This window comes from Xenopus laevis, chromosome 5S (genome assembly GCF_017654675.1).
Source record: "Xenopus laevis strain J_2021 chromosome 5S, Xenopus_laevis_v10.1, whole genome shotgun sequence".
Lineage (NCBI taxonomy): Eukaryota > Metazoa > Chordata > Amphibia > Anura > Pipidae > Xenopus > Xenopus laevis.
Window position 1 is genome coordinate 8028262 of NC_054380.1, and position 23569 is coordinate 8051830.

At 42.7% G+C, this 23569-nt stretch overlaps 1 protein-coding gene across 3 annotated transcripts in view; it reads left to right on the forward strand.

Moving 5' to 3' along the window:
* mdga1.S (MAM domain containing glycosylphosphatidylinositol anchor 1 S homeolog) overlaps positions 1-23569 on the forward strand; it is a 178981-nt gene that overhangs the window by 133389 nt on the left and 22023 nt on the right. For all 3 annotated transcript variants that reach the window (XM_041564207.1, XM_018264895.2, XM_041564208.1), the window contains 3 exons: positions 2281-2574; positions 17467-17736; positions 19089-19240. In XM_041564207.1, the coding sequence (XP_041420141.1) occupies positions 2281-2574; positions 17467-17736; positions 19089-19240 (716 nt within the window). The remainder of the gene's footprint in view (positions 1-2280; positions 2575-17466; positions 17737-19088; positions 19241-23569) is intronic.

The following is a 23569-nucleotide window of genomic DNA, read 5'->3' on the forward strand; positions in this document are numbered from 1 at the left end:
GAAGTAGACAATATGTTCCAAGAGCCGCAAATCAGCAAAAGTGTCTTGGGGCTCCTAAAACAGATTTGCTGCACATTTCAGTCCATCAGTCACTAAAATCAATTCAGTGCTGGGTGCAGTAATAATTATATACGAGTGAAATGCTTTAATTACAGCTGCAGAATGGGATTTCTTTAATGGTTAGCTTGGGAAATTGCATCCAACTTACACGATGGGATTTATTTTGAATAGTGTTTATGCACTGGTGTACTAAAAGCATGTAATTTTTAGCTATTTCCCCCCATTAGCAATTAAAATATTTTTACCAAAAGGTGTCATTATTGTTTAATTTCGACACTCGTTGTTAGCAGTGGGTTAGAGTTTGTTTGTATAGTAGGCTCTTGTAATAGCACTGTAAAAAAATGTTCCTGTGCCCATAAAATGCCCAATTAATTTTCATCCGAGCAATTAGCACAGAGAAGGTGCAAATTATAGCTCATAACAGAACAGGCAACATCTCTGTGTGTTATGTACAAACAAAAGAGTGAACCCAAATTGCCAAATATTACTGATATATTGGTGTAAGTAGAACTTCCCTTAGTCCACCACAGAATGTTTATAGGGGTCCCTAACAACCAACACATCAGAGAGAAAATCTGTTTTGGACACGTGTGCAACAATTAGAAGCAGCCCACTTACTGTGGGCCCTCTATACCCCTATGCCCATTGGTTATGCACCTATAAATATTATAACATCAAGGATAATGTTGACCAACTGAGAAGATGAATGACTTACCTGGTCCCAGCCATATCACATTGTGTTTTAGCACTAAATTGGTTCACTGGGGTGATTGGTGCAAAGGGGGGTACCTTTGATTTGTGATGTTTGCTTGTGGTGAGGGGAAGAGGATACTGATAGAAGGCTTTCCATCGGAAAACGTATAATTATATTTGGGGAGTCTTATATTGAAGATCTCAAAAGGTTGTTTTCTACTGACTTAAATGGAAAGTCCCATATGTATAACTCCAGTTATGATTTATGCTTGATCCATAGTCATGGCTAGTGATGGGCGAATGAATTCGGCAACAAAAAAAATGGTCGCGTGTCAGAATAAAATTGTTGAGCGTCAAAATTATTTGGACGCCCATTGACTTAAATGCATTTGGACAAAATAGTCGCTCGCATCAAAATTGACACGCTTCAAAATTATTTTGACACCCATTGACTTCAATGCGTTTTGTAAATTTTTCGCAGTTTCCCAAATTTTTCACTGTTTCACGAATTTTCCCATAAATTTGCAAATTTTCCGGCGAAACGGCACAGATTCGCCCATCACTAGTCATGGCTGTAAAATACTGTCTACTCCTTTATTTTAATTTGATAACCACGATTGCTTTACACCTTCACAGCAGTATAGTCATCTTCTGGTACAGCGAAGTGCATTCCACATAACCCTACCGTGTATCTTTGGATGTTTCTCTCTCCCCAATTACATTTCCTATTCATTCTCATTTGGAAAGGCACCTCCTTCCTATTGCTTTTGGACAAGGACCTTTATCCTGTTAATAGTCAGTAAAATAGATGTTTCAGTAAGATTCAAGCTTTATAATGATGGGATTTTTCTCATTCCGCCATGTTCTTCACTTTGTCCATGATGTTGACTTTCTGGTCACTTTTTGTATTAAATTAATGTCTTTTCCTAACCTTACCTCATAATATTAAACTTACTAATACCCCTATCCCAACTTCTAACCTTAAATTTACTGACAACTAGGCTTGGGCAAATTTGAACCATTTAGTTTTGCCAAAAATTTGCAGCCGGCGACTCGCAACGCCATACAAGTCTATGGGCGTCATTTTTGCGGCGAAACAAGGCAAAAAATCCGCCCATCTCTACTGACAACCCTAACCCAACTTCTACCCATAAACATATTCATAATCCTACTCCAAATCCTAAACCTACTTGTAACCCTAACCCCACTTCTAACCTTAAATTTACTCTAACCCTACTCCTAACCTTAACCCTACCAATAACCCTAAACTTAATTGTAACCCTAACCTTACACCTTACTCTAAATTTACTTGTAATCCTAACTCTACTCCTGCCCTAAATTAACTTGTAACCCTAACCTTAAATTTACTTGTAATCCTAACCCCATGCCTAACCCTAAACTTACTTTTAACCCTAACCCTAAACTTACTTGCAATCCTAGTTCTAAACATACTTGTAACCCTAACCCTACTCCTTATGGAATAATCGGGAAAGGCATGCACAGATTGACTGTTCTTTGCTCTTGCAGTGCCCCCCACACTGACGGTCCCTAAAGGACAGTCCATCATCACAGTTCGAGAAGGATCCAGAGCAGAGTTACAGTGTGACGTACGAGGGAAGCCCAAACCGCCTATTCTTTGGACACGGGTGGACAAAGAAGGACCTTTACCCACTGGAGAAATGATAGCAGAAACCTATGATGGGAAATTAAGGCTGGAGAATGTAACCCGGGAAATAAGTGGGACATACAAGTGTCAGACGGCAAGATACAATGGATTTAACATCCGACCCCGGGAAGCCACGGTACAGCTGAATGTTCAGTGTGAGTAAACGTGGTCCATTAGTTATTTGTACAGTATATGGTGTTCTGGGGTAGGTGGTGGATACATTGTGACCACTCTGCTGAGTGAGGAAAGACAAGTCACAACAAGCTAAGCATATTGACATACTGTATATAATATTGTGTGGAACAGTATAAGTATATAAATATATATATATATATATATATATATATATATATATATATATATATATATATATTATAATTAAATCAAAAAAATGCAGCTCAATCCCTTTTTATTGGGTGCACGTGGGTACGGCTTGATATACAAATTAATAGAAATTTACCCCAGCACTCCAACATATAGCCCCCTGGGAAACCTATTTTTGCACAACTGAACTGTAACTAACACAAAAAGAGACACTTTTAGTTACAAAGTTTGTACAAAGCATGCATAAGCTGACGCGCCCCGTCAAGGCAGTGTCCGTGCGTCAGTCCTATCCTAAGTGAAAAAAGTATTATCTTTGGGGGGAGAAAGATCATACCTGCTTTTCTCTTTGTCTAGCATGATCTCTTCCAAAGACACCATTAAGCGGGGGTTGGGAGAGCAAGCATCAAGGAGTGTCTCTTTTTGTGTTAGTTACAGTTCAGTTGTGCAAAAATAGGTTTCCCAGGGGGCTATATGTTGGAGTGCTGGGGTAAATTTCTATTAATTTGTATATATATATGTATATATATATATATATATATATATATATATATATATATATATATATATATATATATAGTATATACTGTATATCAGGGGTCTTCCAATAGAACACCAATATATGGCTGCTTGTATATACATATTGTATATGCGTGTGTGCGTGATACTTAATATGGTACATGGTATTACAGTGTGCATTTAGCTCTAGGACTGACGCACGGACACTGCCTTGACGGGGCGCGTCAGCTTATGCATGCTTTGTACAAACTTTGTAACTAAAAGTGTCTCTTTTTGTGTTAGTTACAGTTCAGTTGTGCAAAAATAGGTTTCCCAGGGGGCTATATGTTGGAGTGCTGGGGTAAATTTCTATTAATTTGTATATATATATGTATATATATATATATATATATATATATATATATATATATATATATATATAGTATATACTGTATATCAGGGGTCTTCCAATAGAACAACAATATATGGCTGCTTGTATATACATATTGTATATGCGTGTGTGCGTGATACTTAATATGGTACATGGTATTACAGTGTGCATTTAGCTCTAGTCTGGTATTATTATTTGCACTTTGTATGATTTTGTGCTCAGTTCCATTACGGTACTTTATTACATGTGCTTTTTTTTTGATACGGTAAATGGTACTTCGATGTGTCCACGCAAGGGCAGGAGGAACGAGGCAGCTTAGAATATGTCCCTAAGAAACCAGCGAGTGCTGAGAAAATAATAACTATATCTCAGTGCCTCTCCATCAGCCGCCTCTCCCCAGCGTGGCACTGTCCGCCCTGCAATAACCTGTAAGTTCTTTGCTTTAAATTAAGTAAAATTCAATCTGTTCCACAAAATAATCTCCCTATGAAGGTAAGAACGTCTCCCACAGAGGAGAACATTCTGCGCAAACATAAAATCTTATTTGCCTTGAACAAACATCCACGGCGGGGCCAAGAGAGTATTTATTTTTCAGCTTCTCCTGATGCCCCCACCAACACATTGTCCTTGACCCCAGGAGGAGACCTGAGGAACCTGTCTTTAGATGAACCCATTAAGCCGACGCTGCTTTAACCAGACACCTGTTGCTTTTCTGTGTGAACAGCTCAGGATGCACTTGTGTCTATTAATGGAAACGTCTCTCTGAAGCTCAGACACTTCATTAGTCCTCGGCTGGTGCTGATGGAGGAACAAGAAGCGTGTGCTTTGTGAAGATCTGTTGATGAGTGTTTTATTTTCCCATCCTGGGCACCTTCCATCCTCTTGATTTCTTGTGTGTGTTCGCTTGTGGGAGAGACGTGCGTGCGAGACTCCTCTCTCCTTTCTCTAAGTGCCTCTCTCTCCAGGAGACTAACCGGCACAAGATCAGCTGCTTGTTTTGCTGATTTGTTTCAGAGCTGGAAGTTATGGAAGATCAATAGTGCGGCTGCCATGAGGTGTCACAACTTATCTCTTTCTGGCTTTTCTCTCTTTTCCTCTTCTCTTCTCTGTAGTTTAATGGTATCAGCTTCACCTCCAACCTCCCCGTTCTCCTTTTTCTCTGTTGTGGACTTATTTAAGCCCAGGGCTGTCTATACTGGTGAATGGCTGTGGGTGAAACAATTCTGACATGCCGGTTAGGCTCTTTTACCAATGGTATAAACACAAGTTCTGAAGCATTAAGAGGTGCATAATTGTGGCCTTTACACAAAGGAGCTGTGCCTGTACTATGTCTTGTATCCCCATCCCTTAGGTTAGGGGTACACCAGGGGAAGCCCATGTGCTGCCCACCTCTCCCGTTACAGGCTAAACAGTCAACAATAAGGCACAGATACTCAAAATGTGACTCTTCAGATGCCAGAAAGAGCTGGACAGCCACCAGCAGGATATCACTGTACTGTATGATGGTACTTCTGTACCTTTAAGGCAGTGATCCCCAACCAGTGGCTCGTGAGCAACATGTTGTTCTCCAACCCCTTGGATGTTGCTCAGACTTGAGGAGAAAAACCCCTACCCTCTTTCGCTCCTTTGTTTCCTATATCTCTCTTCTTCTCTGTCTTTCTTCTTTCTCTTACCTCTCTACTGTCTCTCTCCGCTTTTCTCTCTCTCACGTCAGTCTCTTCCTTACTTCCCTCCCTATGTCTCTCCTCTTCTCTATCTCTTCCGATCTCCCTCCCTCTCTCTTCTTCCCTTTCTCTTACTTATCTCCCCTCTTTCCTTCTCTTTCTTTCCATCTCCTTCTTATGCTCTCCTCCTCGCTCTGTCCCTTTACTCTCTCCCTCTCTCTCCCTCTCTCTCCCTCTCTCTCTCTCTCTGACCCTTCCTCTCGTCTGTCTCTCCTTCCCTATCTCTTACTCTGTCTCTCATTTTGTCTGGCTCCCCTTCCCCTCTCTCTTCACACACTGGCAGAGGTTTATGGCTGCTGTAATTCAGTGGTTCAGGTTGGAAGTTGTCAACACGGGCTCAATTCTCCTGCAATCAGCACAGACTGGCACTCGGGGATCTGCTCTGATTTATAAAATCTCTGCAACAAACATTTCTTCCAGAGCAAGAATGCCATTTTTTTGGGAGGGCGGCAGAGAATTTGGCCTTTACTGTTCTCAGTCAAAATGAGTTTTTGAAGCTGCCATGTTAGCTCAGGAAAAGGCATACATATGAGAGGTTTAAAGGGGAATTTAGCTTACAATTTTAGAAATGAAGATTACATTATGGCAAAATGTGCAACTGATCGCATAGACCTAGAGAGTTCTGCAATGGCAGATTCACTAAAGGGCGAATTGTCACCAGCGAATGCTTCGCACACTTCATTCCTCTTCGCCAGGTGAAAATTCATTACTACTACGCTAATTCACTAAAATGCGAAGTTGCTTCCTGGGTGCTGACCGCTGGCGACTTTTCACTAGTGTTACTTCGGCAGTGCGAGTGTTTATAATCAAATGACAATAGTGATTGCTTCTGCCTAGCGAAACTTCCTTAGTCCTTTTACGCTTAGGTCAGGGGTGTCCAAACTGCGGCCCGAGGGCCAAATGCGGCCCAGGATGCATATGAATGCGGCCCAGTTTGGTTCCCGAGGAAACGTCATGTCGCAAAGGATATAGGAGGAGGGGGACTCTGCCCATTGCCCAGTTAGTAATAATAATATGTCTATTTAATATCCAGGTGTCCCATATTACAGTGTATAGCTCCATCTGGTTATCCAACTGGCATTGTATTTCTTTTCTGTGTATTTCCTTTACTTTTACAAATCAAACGTGTTTGTGTATTTCATGTGTGGCCCCAGACAAATTTTTCTTTTTCCAATGTGGCCCTGCGAGCCAAAAGTTTGGACACCCCTGGCTTAGGTCAATATGAATAGGGAGGGTACATATATATATATATATACGTCTTTATTAGAGATGTTGGTGCCAGTAGCGTCACTAGAGAGGGGCAGGCCCTGGTGCGTGGCGCGCAGCCGGACCCCGCCCCCCTCCGTACGGCCGCATTTGTCAGTGGCGCACAGACTGCCGGGGGGCCCTGAGGGGGTGCGGGCCCTAGCCCGCTCGCACCCCCTGCTCCCCCGATAGTTCCGCCACTGGTTGGTGCAAATGCTTGAAGGCGCCACTTTTTATTACAAATGACCAATGAACCTGAATAAAGACAAGAGATCCTCTAATGCCCTACACATGAGCCCACCCTAAAACGAATGTTCCATGGCCCTCAAATGTCTGGAGAATAATGTTAACACAAAAAGTTTAATAGTTAGGACTTTTGCAGGCAATGCCATTTAAAAAAATTACAAGTCGCCAGCGTTTTTTTACAACTTTAATGCATTTCCGGCAAACAGGATATGATGTCACTGACATAAGATTGAGGAGGAAGTAGCATTTTAGCAGTTCACTTGGTCTGAGGTGGTGAAGTCAACTCTGGCGAAAGATGTTCACTAAAAGTTGCACTTTACTGAATTTGTGGAGTAATGACCGATGGCCAGAGTGAAAAGAACGAACTAACGTTAGCGACGGTCCCATTCACTAGCGAATTGACGCCTACACCTGTTAGTAAATTGGCCATGTCCCTGCAGATGGGATTTCTGTCTAAATGGCGCTAGTGTTAGCCACTTTGACTTTAGTAAATCTCCACCATAGAGTTAGTCTTTGTGCAAATTACCTTGGCGCAGTACCACAGTACAATGCAACTGGTTTAATTCCCAGTAATACAAGCCATACAGTGCAATGGACTTTGTGTATATGACCCACAGACAGGCCAGTGATACAGTAACTGAATTGGGATTCACCCGTTTGTAGCAGACAAGGTATTGGCTTTCCATTTATTTTTGACTATTTCACTGGCGAGTGGCTAGGCCAGAGCCTCTACCCAATTCCCCTATCTGGACTTTAATGAACAGTAACTGAATTGCCCCATGCAGTTCTGTGTTATAGGGCAATGGCCGCTGTGCAGAATAACCACAGACCGTCTCACACTGCAATCCAGGTATTGCTCAAAAAGACTTTAGAGAGTGTCAGTTCTCCCACATAAATCTGAATGTATACAAACGTCTTAATGTTAAAAATTAAAACAAAAATGGCTATTCTTGGTTGCTGTTCTAATACTGTACTGTGTACTTGTGGTAGAAAGTCGTGGGGTCGGGAGATACTACTAGAACAGCCTACAAGCAAGGTTAGTGTTTGTCATTGCCTGGAGTCAAATGCTCCCCCAATGTGCCAAAGGTTTGGTGGTGTTTTATAATTGTACCTCATTCCTGTGTGATGCCCCAAGCCTGGCACTTTGAAAGAGCCTGAGGGAGCTGGAGGCAAATTTCAGCTACAAGAAATACAAGAAACAATTATCTTACAGAGCAATAGCCACCTCCTAATCTTTATGCTGTGAAGGTTCCAATGTCCTGGTTGGCTACAGGTTGGGTTGAATGTGCCTATAAAGCTCTCCTAAGCCAGGTCTTCCTTAGTCAAATGCTATAACTCAGTGGTCCCCAACCAGTAGCTCGCGAGCAACATGTTGATCTCCAACCCCTTGGATGTTGCTCCCAGTGTCCTCAAAGCAGGTGATTATTTTTGAATTCTAGGCTTGGAGGCAAGTTTTGGTTTCATAAAAACCAGGCGTACTGCCAAACAGATCAACATTCCATATTGGACGCGCACTCCAGGAACTCCTCGGACCATGTGTAGAGTAAAAGAAAAGCTTTATTTCACATCAGGTAACCAAACACCTTAATCGTAGATTAATCATATTATTATGTGTGGAAACACATGAAACACGTAAGGTGTTTAATTGCCTGATGTGAAATAAAGCTTTTCTTTTAGGGTAAGGCCACATGAGGAGATTCGGGGAGATTTTGTCGCCTGGCGACTAATCGCCACGTCTTTTGCGCGACTATTGAAAATGCATTGTCGCGTGTGCATTAGCGCAGGCGACTTTGCGTTGTAGCCTATGGGGAAAAACGCTGAGGCAGTTCGAGGAGAAAGACGCGCAAAAGACAAGGCGATTAGTCGCCAGGCAACAAAATCTCCCCGAATCTCCTCTTCTGGCCTTACCCTTACTCTACACCGTGTCAGAGTAGTTCCTGGAGTGCTTGTCCAATATGGAATGTTGAAGTGTTTTCCCTAAGCTACAGGTTCTCGGCGTAGCACCCGGACCACCAACGGAGAGCGGTGAGTGACCCTGATCTTAACTGTGCATAGATAAAGTAAGCGGGGCAGTTGCACCCAAACCACATCTTTAAGTTGGTGAGCGTCTGAATAATAAATTAATATATAATTGCCAAATATAACTGTTTAATGTAGACGCTGAAAGAATTAAGACACTACGTTGGTAGAACCTGCATTCATTTGGTATTAGTTTGCACTGCCTCAATGTAGGTTGACAATCCACATAGGGGCTTCTAAATGGCCCTTATTTGGAACTCCAAGGACATTTTTAATTATAGTGTTGCTCCCCAACTCCTTTTACTTCTCAATGCTGCTCACGGGTTCAAAAGATTGGGGATCCCTGCTATAACTGCTCACTAACAGGGCCCCTAGTTGGAAAGCTATAGCTTAGTATCACTTTTTCTTTTTATAATTCAGGGGCCATGGAATTCCCCCTCTGCTGTAACTGTTACCTGAAAATTCCTAATACGATTCATATTTACGGCCATATTTTGTATTGTAAGTTTAAAAACCCGTGCCGTTTCAGTGTAATCATCTAAATTCTCTTTGAGATGGGAGTATTGATTATTTGTGGGGCTGCGCCGAGCGGCCGCCTATCCCTGGTGAGATCCGTGTGCAGTAAGTGCTGAAAGCTCAGCCGCAGCCAGAAAGTGTGACAAGAAAATAAGAAGAAAGCTCCAAGCAACAGACATTTCATATGCCCCTGTGGCCTAGGGCCAGCGCACGTTAAATAGAAATGGCAGTTCTGCTGATATTACGCTTTTGTTACCAACCGTCATAATAAGAGAAAACAAGTTTTATTGGCCTAATAATGGGCTGGAAAGTGCAGCCAGCTGGTAGCAGGATATCACATAATGGATGAGTTTAATAGTGGAGCCTCCAGCAAGGTTTATCTGGTAGCCGAACGATCTACGGGGACATGAGTAATGGAGGAGTTGCTGCGGTCGGCCTCAGAGTCCTGTTTCTGCTGGGAAGCTGGGAAAAGATGAAGGCTTTGGGAATATGAGGGAGCAGGCACTTTACTGCAGTCTGGATCTCTCCCAAGAGCTCAGGGCCTGATTTGTCCTTATTGGCATACAGCATCAGTAGCAGGATTTTTTTATTCACGAATGGCTGACCTGTGGCCCTTAACTTGTCCTTTAATTTCCTCTCACTGCGTCCAATCATAGGCATTGGGATTCTGCAAGCAGTCCAACAGCTAGATGGAAGCTCCCTGCTTTTAGTACAGAAAATGTGACCCATTTACTGAAATATTATGTTAATAAAATAATACATTTTTCCTCTTTCCTTTAGCATTTTCCTTTTTCCTTTTCTCTTCGTCTTTGTTTAACATGTTCTGCTCTTTCATTTTCTAATGTGTTTGTCCATTTCTCCTTGTATCCTGTCTTCCACTTCTGGTTCTTCATCCCTGTTCTCTTTATTTTCATTATCCTGTGTGTTCTGCTGCTGTTTTTGCTTTCTCTTTTTATGAAATCCATGTATTTATGTTGCCCTTTCTTTAGGATATTTCCTTTTTTTGTATCCCCCTCCTCTTTTGCATCCTCCCTTTTGGCTGCTTTCTGTTCTACTGTTCCTATTTGTAAACAATTGGTGTCCTGTGGCCCATATTTGCAGTCTTACAATCATATTATCTTTTCCGTTCTCTTCTTTATCTCTTCCATTCTCTTGGAATCATGTCCTGCGTTGTGAGTGGTTTATGTTTCTACGAGTAGAAGTTTTACCATAACAAGTTGTAAATCTGGAGTGTGTCCAGGACCAAATCAGTCTTCAAAACCAGAAATGTTCCTATTTGCTTTAAAGAACAGCCTAGCTCTTTTACTCACACCACAATTCTGTATAATATGATGGGCCGGGCTACAGACATGTGCAATTTAGCACCGATTGCATGTGGTGTATCCTTTGCTCGCTCCACTGCACAGGCTGCTTAATGGGGGGGGCTCCTGAGGCTGGTAGAGGCCAAAGAGGAACTCCTATCACTGACAGACCTTGGCCGGAAACACTGAGATTTGATACTTTTATTAGAGCATTTCTGAGGCTAGGCCAATCAATTGCCAATCAGAGCATTAGAGCATTCCTGAGGCTAGACCAACCTAAAGTCAATCAGAGCATTAGAACATTCCCAAGGCTAGACCAATAATCAGAGCATTAGAACATTCCCAAGGCTAGACCAATAATCAGAGCATTAGAACATTCCCAAGGCTAGACCAATAATCAGAGCATTAGAACATTCCCAAGGCTAGACCAATAATCAGAGCATTAGAACATTCCCAAGGCTAGACCAATAATCAGAGCATTAGAACATTCCCAAGGCTAGACCAATAATCAGAGCATTAGAACATTCCCAAGGCTAGACCAATAATCAGAGCTTTAGAACATTCCCAAGGCTAGACCAATAATCGGAGCATTAGAACATTCCCAAGGCTAGACCAATAATCAGAGCATTAGAACATTCCCGAGGTTAGACCAACCTTTAGGCAATCCGAGCATTAGAACATTCCTGAGGCTAGACCAACCTGTAACCAATAAGCATTTAGAATATTTACAGGGCAAGACCAACTTTTAGCCAATCAGAGCATGAGAATGTTTTCAGTATGACTGTCAGCAGTGCCAGCTTTGAATAGGGTCAGCAGCAATATACTGTATTTCTTTATGCCACTAAAGTGAATATAAGGGATGTACCAAATCCATAATTTTTGGATTGGGCCATGTCCTCTGAAGTTTCAGAATATTTAAATTTGAGAAAATACAAATATGGCATCAGTTCTGACCAAAAAAAAGTTAAACTCAGTTTCTACAGAAGGATAATAAGCAGGTGTGTGGGTGGGGTACCCCAAAGGCCCAAAGTTCTTCCTAGGGCCTTGACTATCTCTAGCGCACTGCCTACCCAGGTCACTACTCATTGTATCTCAAGTTGGATGTTGCAGCAGAAAAGGATAATTGGATGAAGTTAGATGGAAGGAGAGCTGCAGATTGGGAGGTGTCTGCACATCACACAGGGTTACCGTGTCAGACTCTTCCGACTGAGGCTTCTCATTTGGCACAGCTATCGCTGACAGATGCACAGAAATGACTGCCGCTTCCTTGTCATTGATCATCTGCACGGAGCTGGGACTGGGGATGTTAAAGGTTGACAGCAGCAAACGTCGGCGTGTTATTATATAGTGCGGAAGGGAAATGAAGATAGAAACGTCAGACTAATGAATCCCCAAACTCCCATTTGGCCAAACTTTACTGTGCAACAGTCATTACGAGCAGGGAAGCTCTGTACTTTCCATCTGAAGCCGAATATTCATCTTTGTCTGTTCCCAGAACAATTCAGTCAGCGGTTCTGCATGTGGAAAAGCTTTATAGGCCTCAGGGATAAATTCATTAGAGGGAAACAAGAGGAGAGTGTTTGGTTTATTCAGTCTGACAGGAGTTCAAATTTACCTGGTGCTCAACTGCAATTCCCACAATGCAACAGGTACCTAAGCTAATTTGTGTATCTTGTAGATAGATGTATCAAAGCAACAGAGTGCTTTCTGATTGGGGTTAAAATAGTAGCAGCGGCTGCAGGACCATCACATAGAGGCATAGCAATGGTTAACAGTAAGAGGAAAGGTACAGCGGGGCAAGATGGAAACTGTTGGGAAGATGGAGACAGTCAAGCAAGATGGAGACTGTTGGACGAGATAGAAACTATAGAGCAAGAAGTGACATAGATGAGACAGCAGGAAAAGAAGGTTGAGATGGACAAGATAGAAACTATAGCAAGAAGTGACAAAAAGATGAGACAGCAGGGAAAGATGGAGCCAAAAGGGTGAGATGGCAACAGTAGGACAAGATAGAAACAGTAGTAGAACGACAGAGCAACAATAGAGCAAGATTTCACAGTAGAGCATGATGGAGCTAGTAGGGTGAGGTGGCAGCCGTAACAGAAGATGGAGATAGTAGGATGAGGTGGCAACAGTAGGACAAGATGGAGCTAGTAGAACAATAACAAAGCAAGTATTACAACAAGACTCAAGGCAGCAGGGCATGATGGAGCCAGACGGTGAGCTGGCAGTAGTAGGACAAGATTGAGCCAATAGGGTGAGGTGGAAGCAGTAGTACAAGACAGAGACAGTAGGTTGAGGTGGCAGCCATAGGACAAGTGGAGCCAGTAGGGTAAGGTGACAGAAGTAGGAAAGGTGAATACAGCAGGGCAAGATGGAGATAGTTGGGTAAGAGGGGGAATGTAGGGCAAGATGAAGACAGTAGGAAAAGATGGCAATAGTAAAGCATGATGTGACAGTAGGGCAAGATAGAGCCAGCAGGGTGAGCTGGCAGTAGTAGGACAAGGTTGTGCCAGCAGGATGAGATGAAAGCAGTAGGACAAAATAGAGATAGTACAGTGAGGTTGCAGCAGTAGGAGAAGATGGAGACAGTAAGACAAGATGAAGACAGTTGAGTAAGATGGGGAATGTAAGGTAAGATTGAGACAGTAGTATTGAGCAATAGTATTATAAGACGTATACAGTAGGACAAGATGCCAACAATACAGCAAGATGTGATAGTAGGGGTGAGGAAGTAGCAGTAGGACAAGATGGAGCTAGCTAAGCAAGATGGAGATAGTTGAGCAGGATGGCAACAATAGATCAATAAGTGACAGTAGGACACACTGAGACAATTGGGTGAGGTAGCAACAGTAGAGTAAATGGAAGTTATACTTTATAATACTGATGTTCTGTCCAATCTGTGCCGGTCCTTTTGTCTGTACAGCTGCTTGAACCTGGCTAACACTAGACTGTCAGAAAGTGCTGGGAGTTATATTTTAGCAACAGCTGAAAGGTTGGAATGTATTTATCATTGGGGCCCTGCATCACTACATGTAGCAGCTGTTTTTTCCCCTTATTTGTGATTTTAAATAATTTGTTTTTCTTTCCTGCCTAAATCCATCTGCTTATGGACATCAGTTCCAGCCCTCTACTATCCCTCTAAGGCTCTGATATTGCAACTCGTTGCTTGGTTACTCAAAAATCATTACCAACGGAGGCCAACTGCAGATTCACTTACATTGCTGCTCTGTACATCGAGCTAAAATGCAAAACCCCCTCTAACCTGCTCAGTATTGCCGAGAATCCTGGGAGCTGCAGTTCAGCAGATGTAGGGACCCTTTCTTTTCTCCTGAAGAGATGATGGTTTCAATGCTACTTTCACATTTCAATAAATTTTCAATAAATTGTTTAATGCCATTCCTGCGCTGGTGCTTTTGGGACTGTGTTCCGAGAATTGCTGCAAGCTCCGCAGCCCCCCAGTAGCACAGTACAACCTGTTCTTTTAGCACTTTGTCCTCTTCATTGGGAATAGTCAAATGTACTTAGAATTCTATCCCAGGGGCCAATAACTACTAGAAAATCAGATGTTCTCCTACCGGCTTTTCAACAAAAAATGAGCTTGGAGTTGATTATGGCAGAAATGCGATAAATTAAGAGATTTCTGCAAGATTAATACAATTGTCTGATGTATCAAACTATTTTAATTATCTGTAGAATTAACCAAGGGGACAAGTATTAACTCCTTGATACTGTAATAAAATCTTACCCTGTGGGGGTCGGCGGGGACACCCGCCATGAATGTATTCTGTGCCGGTTTCCTAGGGTGCAGCGGTGCGCCTCCTTGTGTTTTAAAGGTGCAGGCGGATGACGTATGACGTCAGAGCGCAATGGCGGCAAAATTTAAAAGTACTTAAGGGTATATTTTCTTTTTACAGACTGCCCGTTATAGGAGTTTGTTCCTGGTGCTAGCTGAGCTTTTGCTAATCTGTTTTGAACCTGTTTGATTCCTGTTGTGACCCGTGCCTGGCTTTTGACGATTCTGACCTCTGGATCCTGACCCTTGCCTGAATACCGACTTCCTCTTCTGCTTAATCCCTCTGATTGACTTCCTGGTTTGATCCTTGCCTGCCTGACTACGTTTATTCTCTGTCTGCCCCGACCCGGCCTGATCTGACTACTCTATTGCCTAACGTCTTGTACCGCGACCTTCGGCCTAAAGACTCTCGCTAACAGTCGTGCCCCTCTGCCTAATCAGAACCTCTAGCCTTGCACCTCTTGTTTAAGTCCTGGTGGCATCCAAGTAGCTGAGGGCTCCTCCTGAGGCCAAAGGCGGTCACACTACTGGTGAAGCACGAGCCGAGACCAGGGTGCTTGGCATTTGTTCTGGTGTTGGGTGCTGACCGTGACAGATACATACTGTACATGGAACAAAAACAATTACATTTCTGTGCAGAAGAGAGGGGTGCAGGAACAGCTATGGAATCCGGTTGCAGGTCATCCAAAATGGCAAAGGAAAAAATGGGAAAGTCCATACTCCTTATCCACAGTTAAAACCTCATATTTATTGTAAAATAAATTATTGTCTAGCGGCTAAGGGCTGGGGGGGGGATAAGAGGCCAAGAGCACATTCTTTGTTGCTCATCATCATTCATAGGCGTCAGTTCCACAGTGAAGGGGGTGCTCTAGGGTGGCACCAGACCTAAAAACAACACTGGACACAGGCCTAATGCGTTTCCAGCAACAACCATTATCTTAGGCACTACTGCTAGGCACTGAGCCTAAGATTTTAGGAGTTGTTACCTAAAATACGTTAGGCCTATGTCCTCACAAAGCACTGCATTTTTTACATTTTTACAATAAATATGAGGTTTTAAGGAGTTCAAACCCATTTTTTCCTGTCTACAAGTTTCCGATCCCTGTATACTGTACTGTCATCGTTTTAAGGTATAAGACTATGATTTGGAGGGTGCACACCCTAATTAATGCTGAGGTGCTAATCCCATGGAGACCGCCCAAATGAAGCCTCCTTGTACAGAAATCCAAAAACAAAACATAAGAATTGCACACTCAAATATAAAAAGTCAAAAATGTATTTCGTCAAAAACACTGACATAGCGGCAATTGGCCCATTGATTGGCCCTACTTTTTACATATTGGCCCTACGTGTTTCGACCACTAGAGTCGTCTTCACCAGGGGCAAAATCCATATAGTACAACAAAAGGATACTATATGGATTTTGCCCCTGATGAAGCCAGCTCTAGTGGTCGAAACGCGTAAGGCCAATATGTAAAAAGTGTTTTTGATGAAATACATTTTTGACTTTTGTGAGTGTGCAATCCTTATGTTTTGTTTATAGTTTTAAGGTATCTCTGCACAGGCTATGTGTGAACTTAGGGGGCTGTTATAATATATATTATAATATATATATATATATATATATAGGTATGGGATCTGTTATCTGGAAACCCGTTACCAAAAAAGCTTTGATTTGTGGGAAGGCCATCTCCCATAGACTCCATCATAATCAAAAATTCCAAATTTTTCAAAATGATTTCCTTTTTCTCTGGAATAATAAAACAGTAGCTTGTACTTGATCCAAATGATGATATAATTAATCCTTATTGGATGCAAAACCGGTGTATTGGGTTTATTTAATGTTTATATGATTTTCTAGTAGACTTAATGAATGAAGAGCCAAACTACAGAAACATCCATTATCCAGAAACCCCCAGGTCCCGAGCATTCTGTATGACAGGTCTCATACCTGTAATACCATTATTATTGTTTTTCACTATAAAGGTCAGTTCTGGACTGAGAATCATAATTTTATTTTAGGTAGGCCCAAACAGCCCATACAGAGACACAAACAGTCCCCCACCAGCCCAATAAAAATTGATAGTCAATGGCATCTTACAGCAGCTCCTCTGGCATTTGCCAGAACCCACAGATTACCAGTCTGGGCCTGTAGGTAATGTGGGAACATGATGGAAACATCTCTCACTGACTTGAACTGACAATGTATTAAAAGTGACCATAAGATGCCTTTGCATGACCCATTTTTTAAACAATTATGACATTACAGAAAAATGTAAAAGTTTGCTCCCAGCATGGAACAATGGCATCTTATACAAGGATGAACCTTCAAGCTGAGCCTTTAGATCCTTCATAATAACTAGGGGAAACAAGAATAGAGTAATAAAACCCAATACTTCTATTAGACAAACATTAAAAACAAGTGAAGCTGTGGGGCCATTTAACCACCACCAGGATATCCGCCATTTCCATCAGTTGTGTGAGTCTGGATTAGCGGATTTTGTGCCAGTTGCAATGTGACAATTTCAGAAAGGTTTTTTCCAGCTTACAACTTCAATTATCTCTGTGGGTTCTGGCTGTATGGACCTTTCATATATTTTATTACTTTAAGAATGAGGGATTATGGTAAAACTAAGAAAGAATCATTATTCCCATTAATGTTTGAACTTTGAAGCCCCCAAATCAGTTTTCTTCATTCTTCTCCCCCGTTCCTGGGAAATATTTTTCAAATCCCAGACCAGTCAATGTCTGCAGTGGTGCAGGGCCAGAAATCATTCACTTGCAGCCTAATTGGCCGTGTGAGGAGCTTTACAAGGACTCAATGGGAAGGTGAAACCAAGTCGATTTAGGGGCAGCTGAAGAGTTCATCTCCTTTTTGGGTGGGGGAGTATCTTGCAGACACTAAAAAGGTCTCGTGTTTGTTCTTAATAATGCTTTATATGGAGATATGATAAACACACTAAATACTAAAACTCTGCTTCTAACTGCAGTTGCCCCTGTGGTGGAACCCAAGTTGCAGGAGATCCGCCAGTCCATGCACAGTAGCTTCACAATGAGATGCAACCTGCTGAAGGGGAGCCCGCTCAAACTAGCCACCGCTGTGTGGAGATACAACAGGAACCTGCTCAATGTGTCCCCCAATGAGCAGCAAGAATATTCAGAACTGAGGATAAACAGCCTGACCCAGAAGACCAGTGGTACATATGAATGCATCGTCTCTAATGACGTTGGCTCTGACTCATGCGTCTTTCAGGTGACTGGTGAGTTATGTCCGAGCCCAGTAGCTCCCCATAGAGTTATACTAGATGAAGACCCTCAGGCCCGGATTTCAAGATTTTGCATCCCTAGGCACCCCACTCTTTGCTGGTGCTCAAAGCAGTGGTTGCAGTACCCAGAGTGGGGGGACTCCCTAGGTTACATCTTTAAATTGGGTTGAAAAAAGACCAAAGTCAAAGACCAAGGTCCATTAAGTTCAAGGCCAGTTGATGGACCCTACAATCAATAAACAGCTTAAAGCAGTGATTGGGGGGGGGTCTTATTCAGACGTCCTACATTCTAAAGAACAGTGTTTCCCAGATTGTGGGGGCTCCTTAGGTAGTACTCAAAGCAGTGATTGGGGATCACAGCAGGAAGACCAATTGACTTATGGACCCCACATTCAATAGATATGGGAGGCTTCCTATGTGATGCTCTAAGCAGTGTTTTGGGGTCTTATCTAGATCGCCAGTTTATTTATGAACACAAAATTCTGTAGAATAGTGGTCCCCTGATTGTGGGGGCTCCACAGGTGATGCTGAAAGCAGTGAGTGGGGATCACAGCAAGAAGACCAGCTGATTTATAGACCCCACATTCAATAGATATGTGAGGCTTCCTTGGTGATGCTCAAAGCAGTGTTAGGGGTTCTTATCCAGAAGGCCATTTTTAATGGACCCCCCATTCTATAGAACAATGGTCCCTAGATTGTGGGGGCTCCACAGGTGGTGCTGAAAGCAGTGGGTGGGGATTACAGCAAAAAGGCCAGTTGATTTATCGGCCCACATTCAATACAACCGTTGTTCCCAAACTGTGAGGCTTCCTAAGTGATGCACAAATCAAATCTGACCAGTTTCTTTTTGCCAAAAATTCTTGAAACTGAGAAAAAAAAATCACGAAAAAAGGTTTGGTGTCTTAGCAAGAGGACAGGGGCTCTGTAAGTTGTGCTCTAAGCAGTGGGTGGGGGTCTCAGCCAGAAGGCCAGTTCATATACAGTAGGGAGCCTACATTCTCTAGAAGAGTAGCTGGTGTCTACCAGTAGCACATATGTGGCAATATGTGAATTCTGTGACTGGTGACATGTTGATGTATGTTGGTTACACACAGGGAAACAGTTAAACATAGTTCTGAAGTTAAGATAAGGCTTTGAAGAGGAGCTCAGTAGCAGCCATATTTAATAGATAAAGTACGTTGTATAATTTAAGCCCTTTAACTTCAGAGGATCTTAGCTCCCCAGGCACAGAGATGGGTATATCTTAAAATAATAATGTGACTTTATCTATCACAATATTTTTCAGGGGTTCATATGTTCTTCTAGGCACCTTTACAAATCTGCATTGTCTGTTCTTCTTCTTGCAGGGAAGGCCCTCAGTCCCGAGTTCTACTATGATACCCCAAGCCCAATTAAGGTCTTCAAGCAGTTTAGGAACTACTCATATTTGCTTCAGTGGACCCAGAAGGAGCCTGGTGCTGTGGATCCAATTACAAGCTACAAGCTGGAATACCGACAGGTAGGGATAGGCCAGATGTTAGGTTACTGCCTGTAGAATAATATCTTCAGACTACACAAGTCTACACCCAGAGGTATTAGTTGACAAGGAATGATGGGAGCTTTTTCTTGGGCTCAAAGTAGTGGATAAAGCAGGACAGGACTGCTGCTTACAATGGGGATCAGATAGGATCTGTGCAGCCACTGGGACAGAATGCTCTGTTATACAGATAGCTAGAATCTCAGCTGCCATAAAGCAGGACAGGACTGCTGCTTACAATGGGGATCAGATAGGATCTGTGCAGCCACTGGGACAGAATGTTCTGTTATACAGATAGCTAGAATCTCAGCCATAAAGAAGGACAGAACTGCTGCTTACAGTGGGGATCAGATAGGATCAGAGCCACTGGGACAGAATGTTCTATTATACAGATTAGTGATGGGCGAATTTCTCCCATTTCGATTTGCTGAAAAATTTGCAAATTTCCTGCGAAATTTGCAAAAGGCGAAAAAAGTTGCGAAAGTCGAAAATAGATGTACCCCTTATGCCTCGTGGCATACACACATTTTTTTGCAGCAGCCACTTTGATGCTAGAATTCTGAGTAAATTGCTGCATTCGTTGCACCCTGTCTACTCTTAGCGATTGATGTCCCTTTATGGTACTGAATGGGAGGGAGATTTACATTGTACTGAAATATAAATGAACTCTATGGCCCGTCTGCCCATCCCCTGGGTGGCAGTTGAGCCGACCCATTTAACGAGCGCCCCCATCAGACTTGGTGCCTGATCGGATCCCATAATGGGGTAATTTAGGAAGGCTTGGCAGGCGCTCATTAGATTTGCTGGGCTCATTACAGGAACCTTAGCCAAATGCTTATCACTCGCTAAGTGGACTTACTGACCCATAACAGGGCTGCACTTATGGCACTTCAGAAGCATCACTTTGCTGGACTGTACATCTTGCTGCACTACTTTAATAACTGGCGATTAAAGGGATACTGACATTCTCCTGTTGTTTCATGAGAAAAGCTTGCTTAGTGCTGGGCCACATTGGGAGAAGGAATAGGGTGGAAATTAAAGCTCTGCATACTGTAATGGTACCAAGCCTTCTACTCCGCAGTGGAGCACTGCTTTGCACCATCACTCCTGTCATGTGATCAAACATCAACAAATAAGCTTCCTCTGTGTCAAACCAAACCACCAATAAGATGGCCAGTCGGGGGAATGGACATTATTACTGTATTTGGAGATCTCATCATTTTTTATTCGCCCTAACCTTTTTTGTGGCTTGGAGGGACAACCATATAACAGAAGGTGGCCATCCCTTGCCAAAATGTTAAATTAAAATCACTTGGCCAACATTAGTTGCATCCCAAGTACCTGCCACTTAGGAGTAATCCTTGTCAATTAGTGGTCCCATTGGCAGGAATGTCCCAGCAAACTTGCTCTTTGGCTTTCCTGCTCCTAACATCAATGCACCCGTTGCACCTTTTACTTTGGAGTATTGAGCTGCATTGTGGATGTTGATAGTTGCAGTTTAACCAGTGATGTAACTAAGGGCTTACAGGCCCTGGGGCTAATTTGTACTGGGACCCTACCTTTGCACCAGACCCCCATGCCCCACATGCTATACAAATGCAACCGCTTCAGTGTATTGTGCACACCTGTACTTACACCACTGAGTTGTACATCCCTGCTGCATATACAGTATATGAAATATTATTAGGTTATATAATATGTTGTTTGTGCTTATATCAGTGTTGCCCCAGCAGGGTGCATCTAATGCTGGGAGGCGTGGGCAAATCCACTTTCTGCCACTCCTACTGCTCCTATTGGTTTCTTTAAAAGATCTATTTTGGTGCACCCAGAGCCATGCAATCATATGGAACATAGTACTTTTATCCTAATATAACAATCTCTACAGGGTGGCAGCAACATTTCCATTATAGAGGGATATTTATTATCTATAGATTATTATGGGTTGCATGCGCTTCAGCACAGCCCAATGAACTGTTGGCATATAGGCAGGCACTGGCGTAAGCATCTTTTGTGACTGTCGCTATGCTAAATCCCAGCTGCCTCTATTTGGCTGCCAGGTGGGTCACAGACCCCCAGTTTGTGGCTGTATAAAGAGTGACTCTAATGGTAAATGGAGCAGAAAGACCTAGGATCATGCAAAGTCAAAACGGCGGGTGTTAACCTGACACAACATGGCATGATCCCAATTGGGGTTGGCTGGTTAACCCAACTGAGAGAGTCTCATTAACACAGAGCTTTAATTTAAAATTTGCAAAGCTGTCTGGCCTCATTAGGCCTCTATTTACAGACACAGCCATCTGCACAAACGCGAGGACTCTCAGCCGCTTGATGTCTGACTGGAGACGATATAATCAGACACAAAGATATTAGATTACCCGGCGGCCTTACACCCATCAACAGCCCAGAAAGCATGAAACGGATCGCCCCCAATTAAGGCAGAGGCTTCCAGTCTCCTTGTGTGGTCTGAATCCTGCAGTGAGGTGCCTTCTACTCTAGATTAATGCCTACAAGTAATACCAAAGGGTACTAACAAGAGGACATGTTATAAACAATGCCTCCCGCTTGGTCACGGACAACATATTGGGGGGGGGGGGTCTGCCTTTGTTACTTTATTAAATGCCCAGATGGATCAAATCTACTTGCGGTAATGGATCAGATCTTTTATACAAGCAGTGACCGATTAAATCCTTCATATCATGCAATCGATAACTCAGTTATAGATGAAACCTTCCTTACCTGCTGGGATGGATCACATTGATTATACATATAATTACATAGTGTGTTAGATTTAATCTTCATTACATGCAGTGATGGATCCAACCGACATTGTGTGAAAGCTCAAACCTTCCTTTTATGCAGAGTTGGATCAAACAATCTCGACAAGCTGTGTTTTATAAGACCTTCATTGCCCAAAGAGATGATCAGATCCTCATGGCTCATACTTTCAATACATGCAATTTCGTATCAAATAGTGATGGATAATACCTTCAAGAACAAGCAGAGATGGATCAAACCTTCATTGCATGCAGTGAAGGATCTTGCCTTTGTAGCTTCCTCGCAGGTTTTTGATGAACCATACCTTCAATCCCTAGTAGCTCTATATTCTACCTTTACATTCCATGGACCAAACTTGATTACATAGAGTGAAAATCCATTACATGCAGTGATGAATCCAACTTTAATGTAAAGACTAAACCATCATTACACACAGTGATGGCCTTCATGACATGCTGTGTTTTGTCAGACCCTCAGTGGTGGACCAGACCTTCATGATAGACTTATCCTGCTCTTATATACTGTAATGGACCATACTATTGCTTCCTTGCAAGCTTTAATGATGTATCACTTCATTCCCTAGTGCCTTAGTATGGTCTTAGTACTCTGTAGTTTCCACCTATATCAGCAGATACCTGCCCCCACTTATGGGGAAACATTAATAAATGGGCTTTCTATATATTGGTTCTAATCCCTTCTAAGGCTTCTCTTTACTAAGAAGTACTTCAGTTTGTTCAGCCATTGCTGCCAATTCTAGAGAGAATTGAACTTAACTTCCCAGTGCATTATCCCAACTACAGGGCCACAATGTAATTGTATCTTTGTTCCCTATGCTTAGGATCATAGTCTCTGATAAGGGCCAGACTGTGACTGTGGGATAGCTGGTATAGTAGGGATAGATGGTGTCTATAGTAACAGTGGATAATAGTCTCTGGGAAGGGAGTGTGACTGTGGGATAGCAGGTATAGTAGGGAGAGATGGTGTCTATAGTAACAGTGGATAATAGTCTCTGGGAAGGGAGTGTGACTGTGGGATAGCAGGTATAGTAGGGAGAGATGTGTCTATAGTAACAGTGGGATAATAGTCTCTGGGAAGGGAGTGTGACTGTGGGATAGCAGGTATAGTAGGGAGAGATGGTACCTATAGTAACAGTGGATAATAGTCTCTGGGAAGGGAGTGTGACTGTGGGATAGCAGGTATAGTAGGGAGAGATGGTGCCTATAGTAACAGTGGATAATAGTCTCTGGGAAGGGAGTGTGACTGTGGGATAGCAGGTATAGTAGGGAGAGATGGTGCCTATAGTAACAGTGGATAATAGTCTCTGGGAAGGGAGTGTGACTGTGGGATAGCAGGTATAGTAGGGAGAGATGGTGTCTATAGTAACAGTGGGATAATAGTCTCTGGGAAGGGAGTGTGACTGTGGGATAGCAGGTATAGTAGGGAGAGATGGTACCTATAGTAACAGTGGATAATAGTCTCTGGGAAGGGAGTGTGACTGTGGGATAGCAGGTATAGTAGGGAGAGATGGTGCCTATA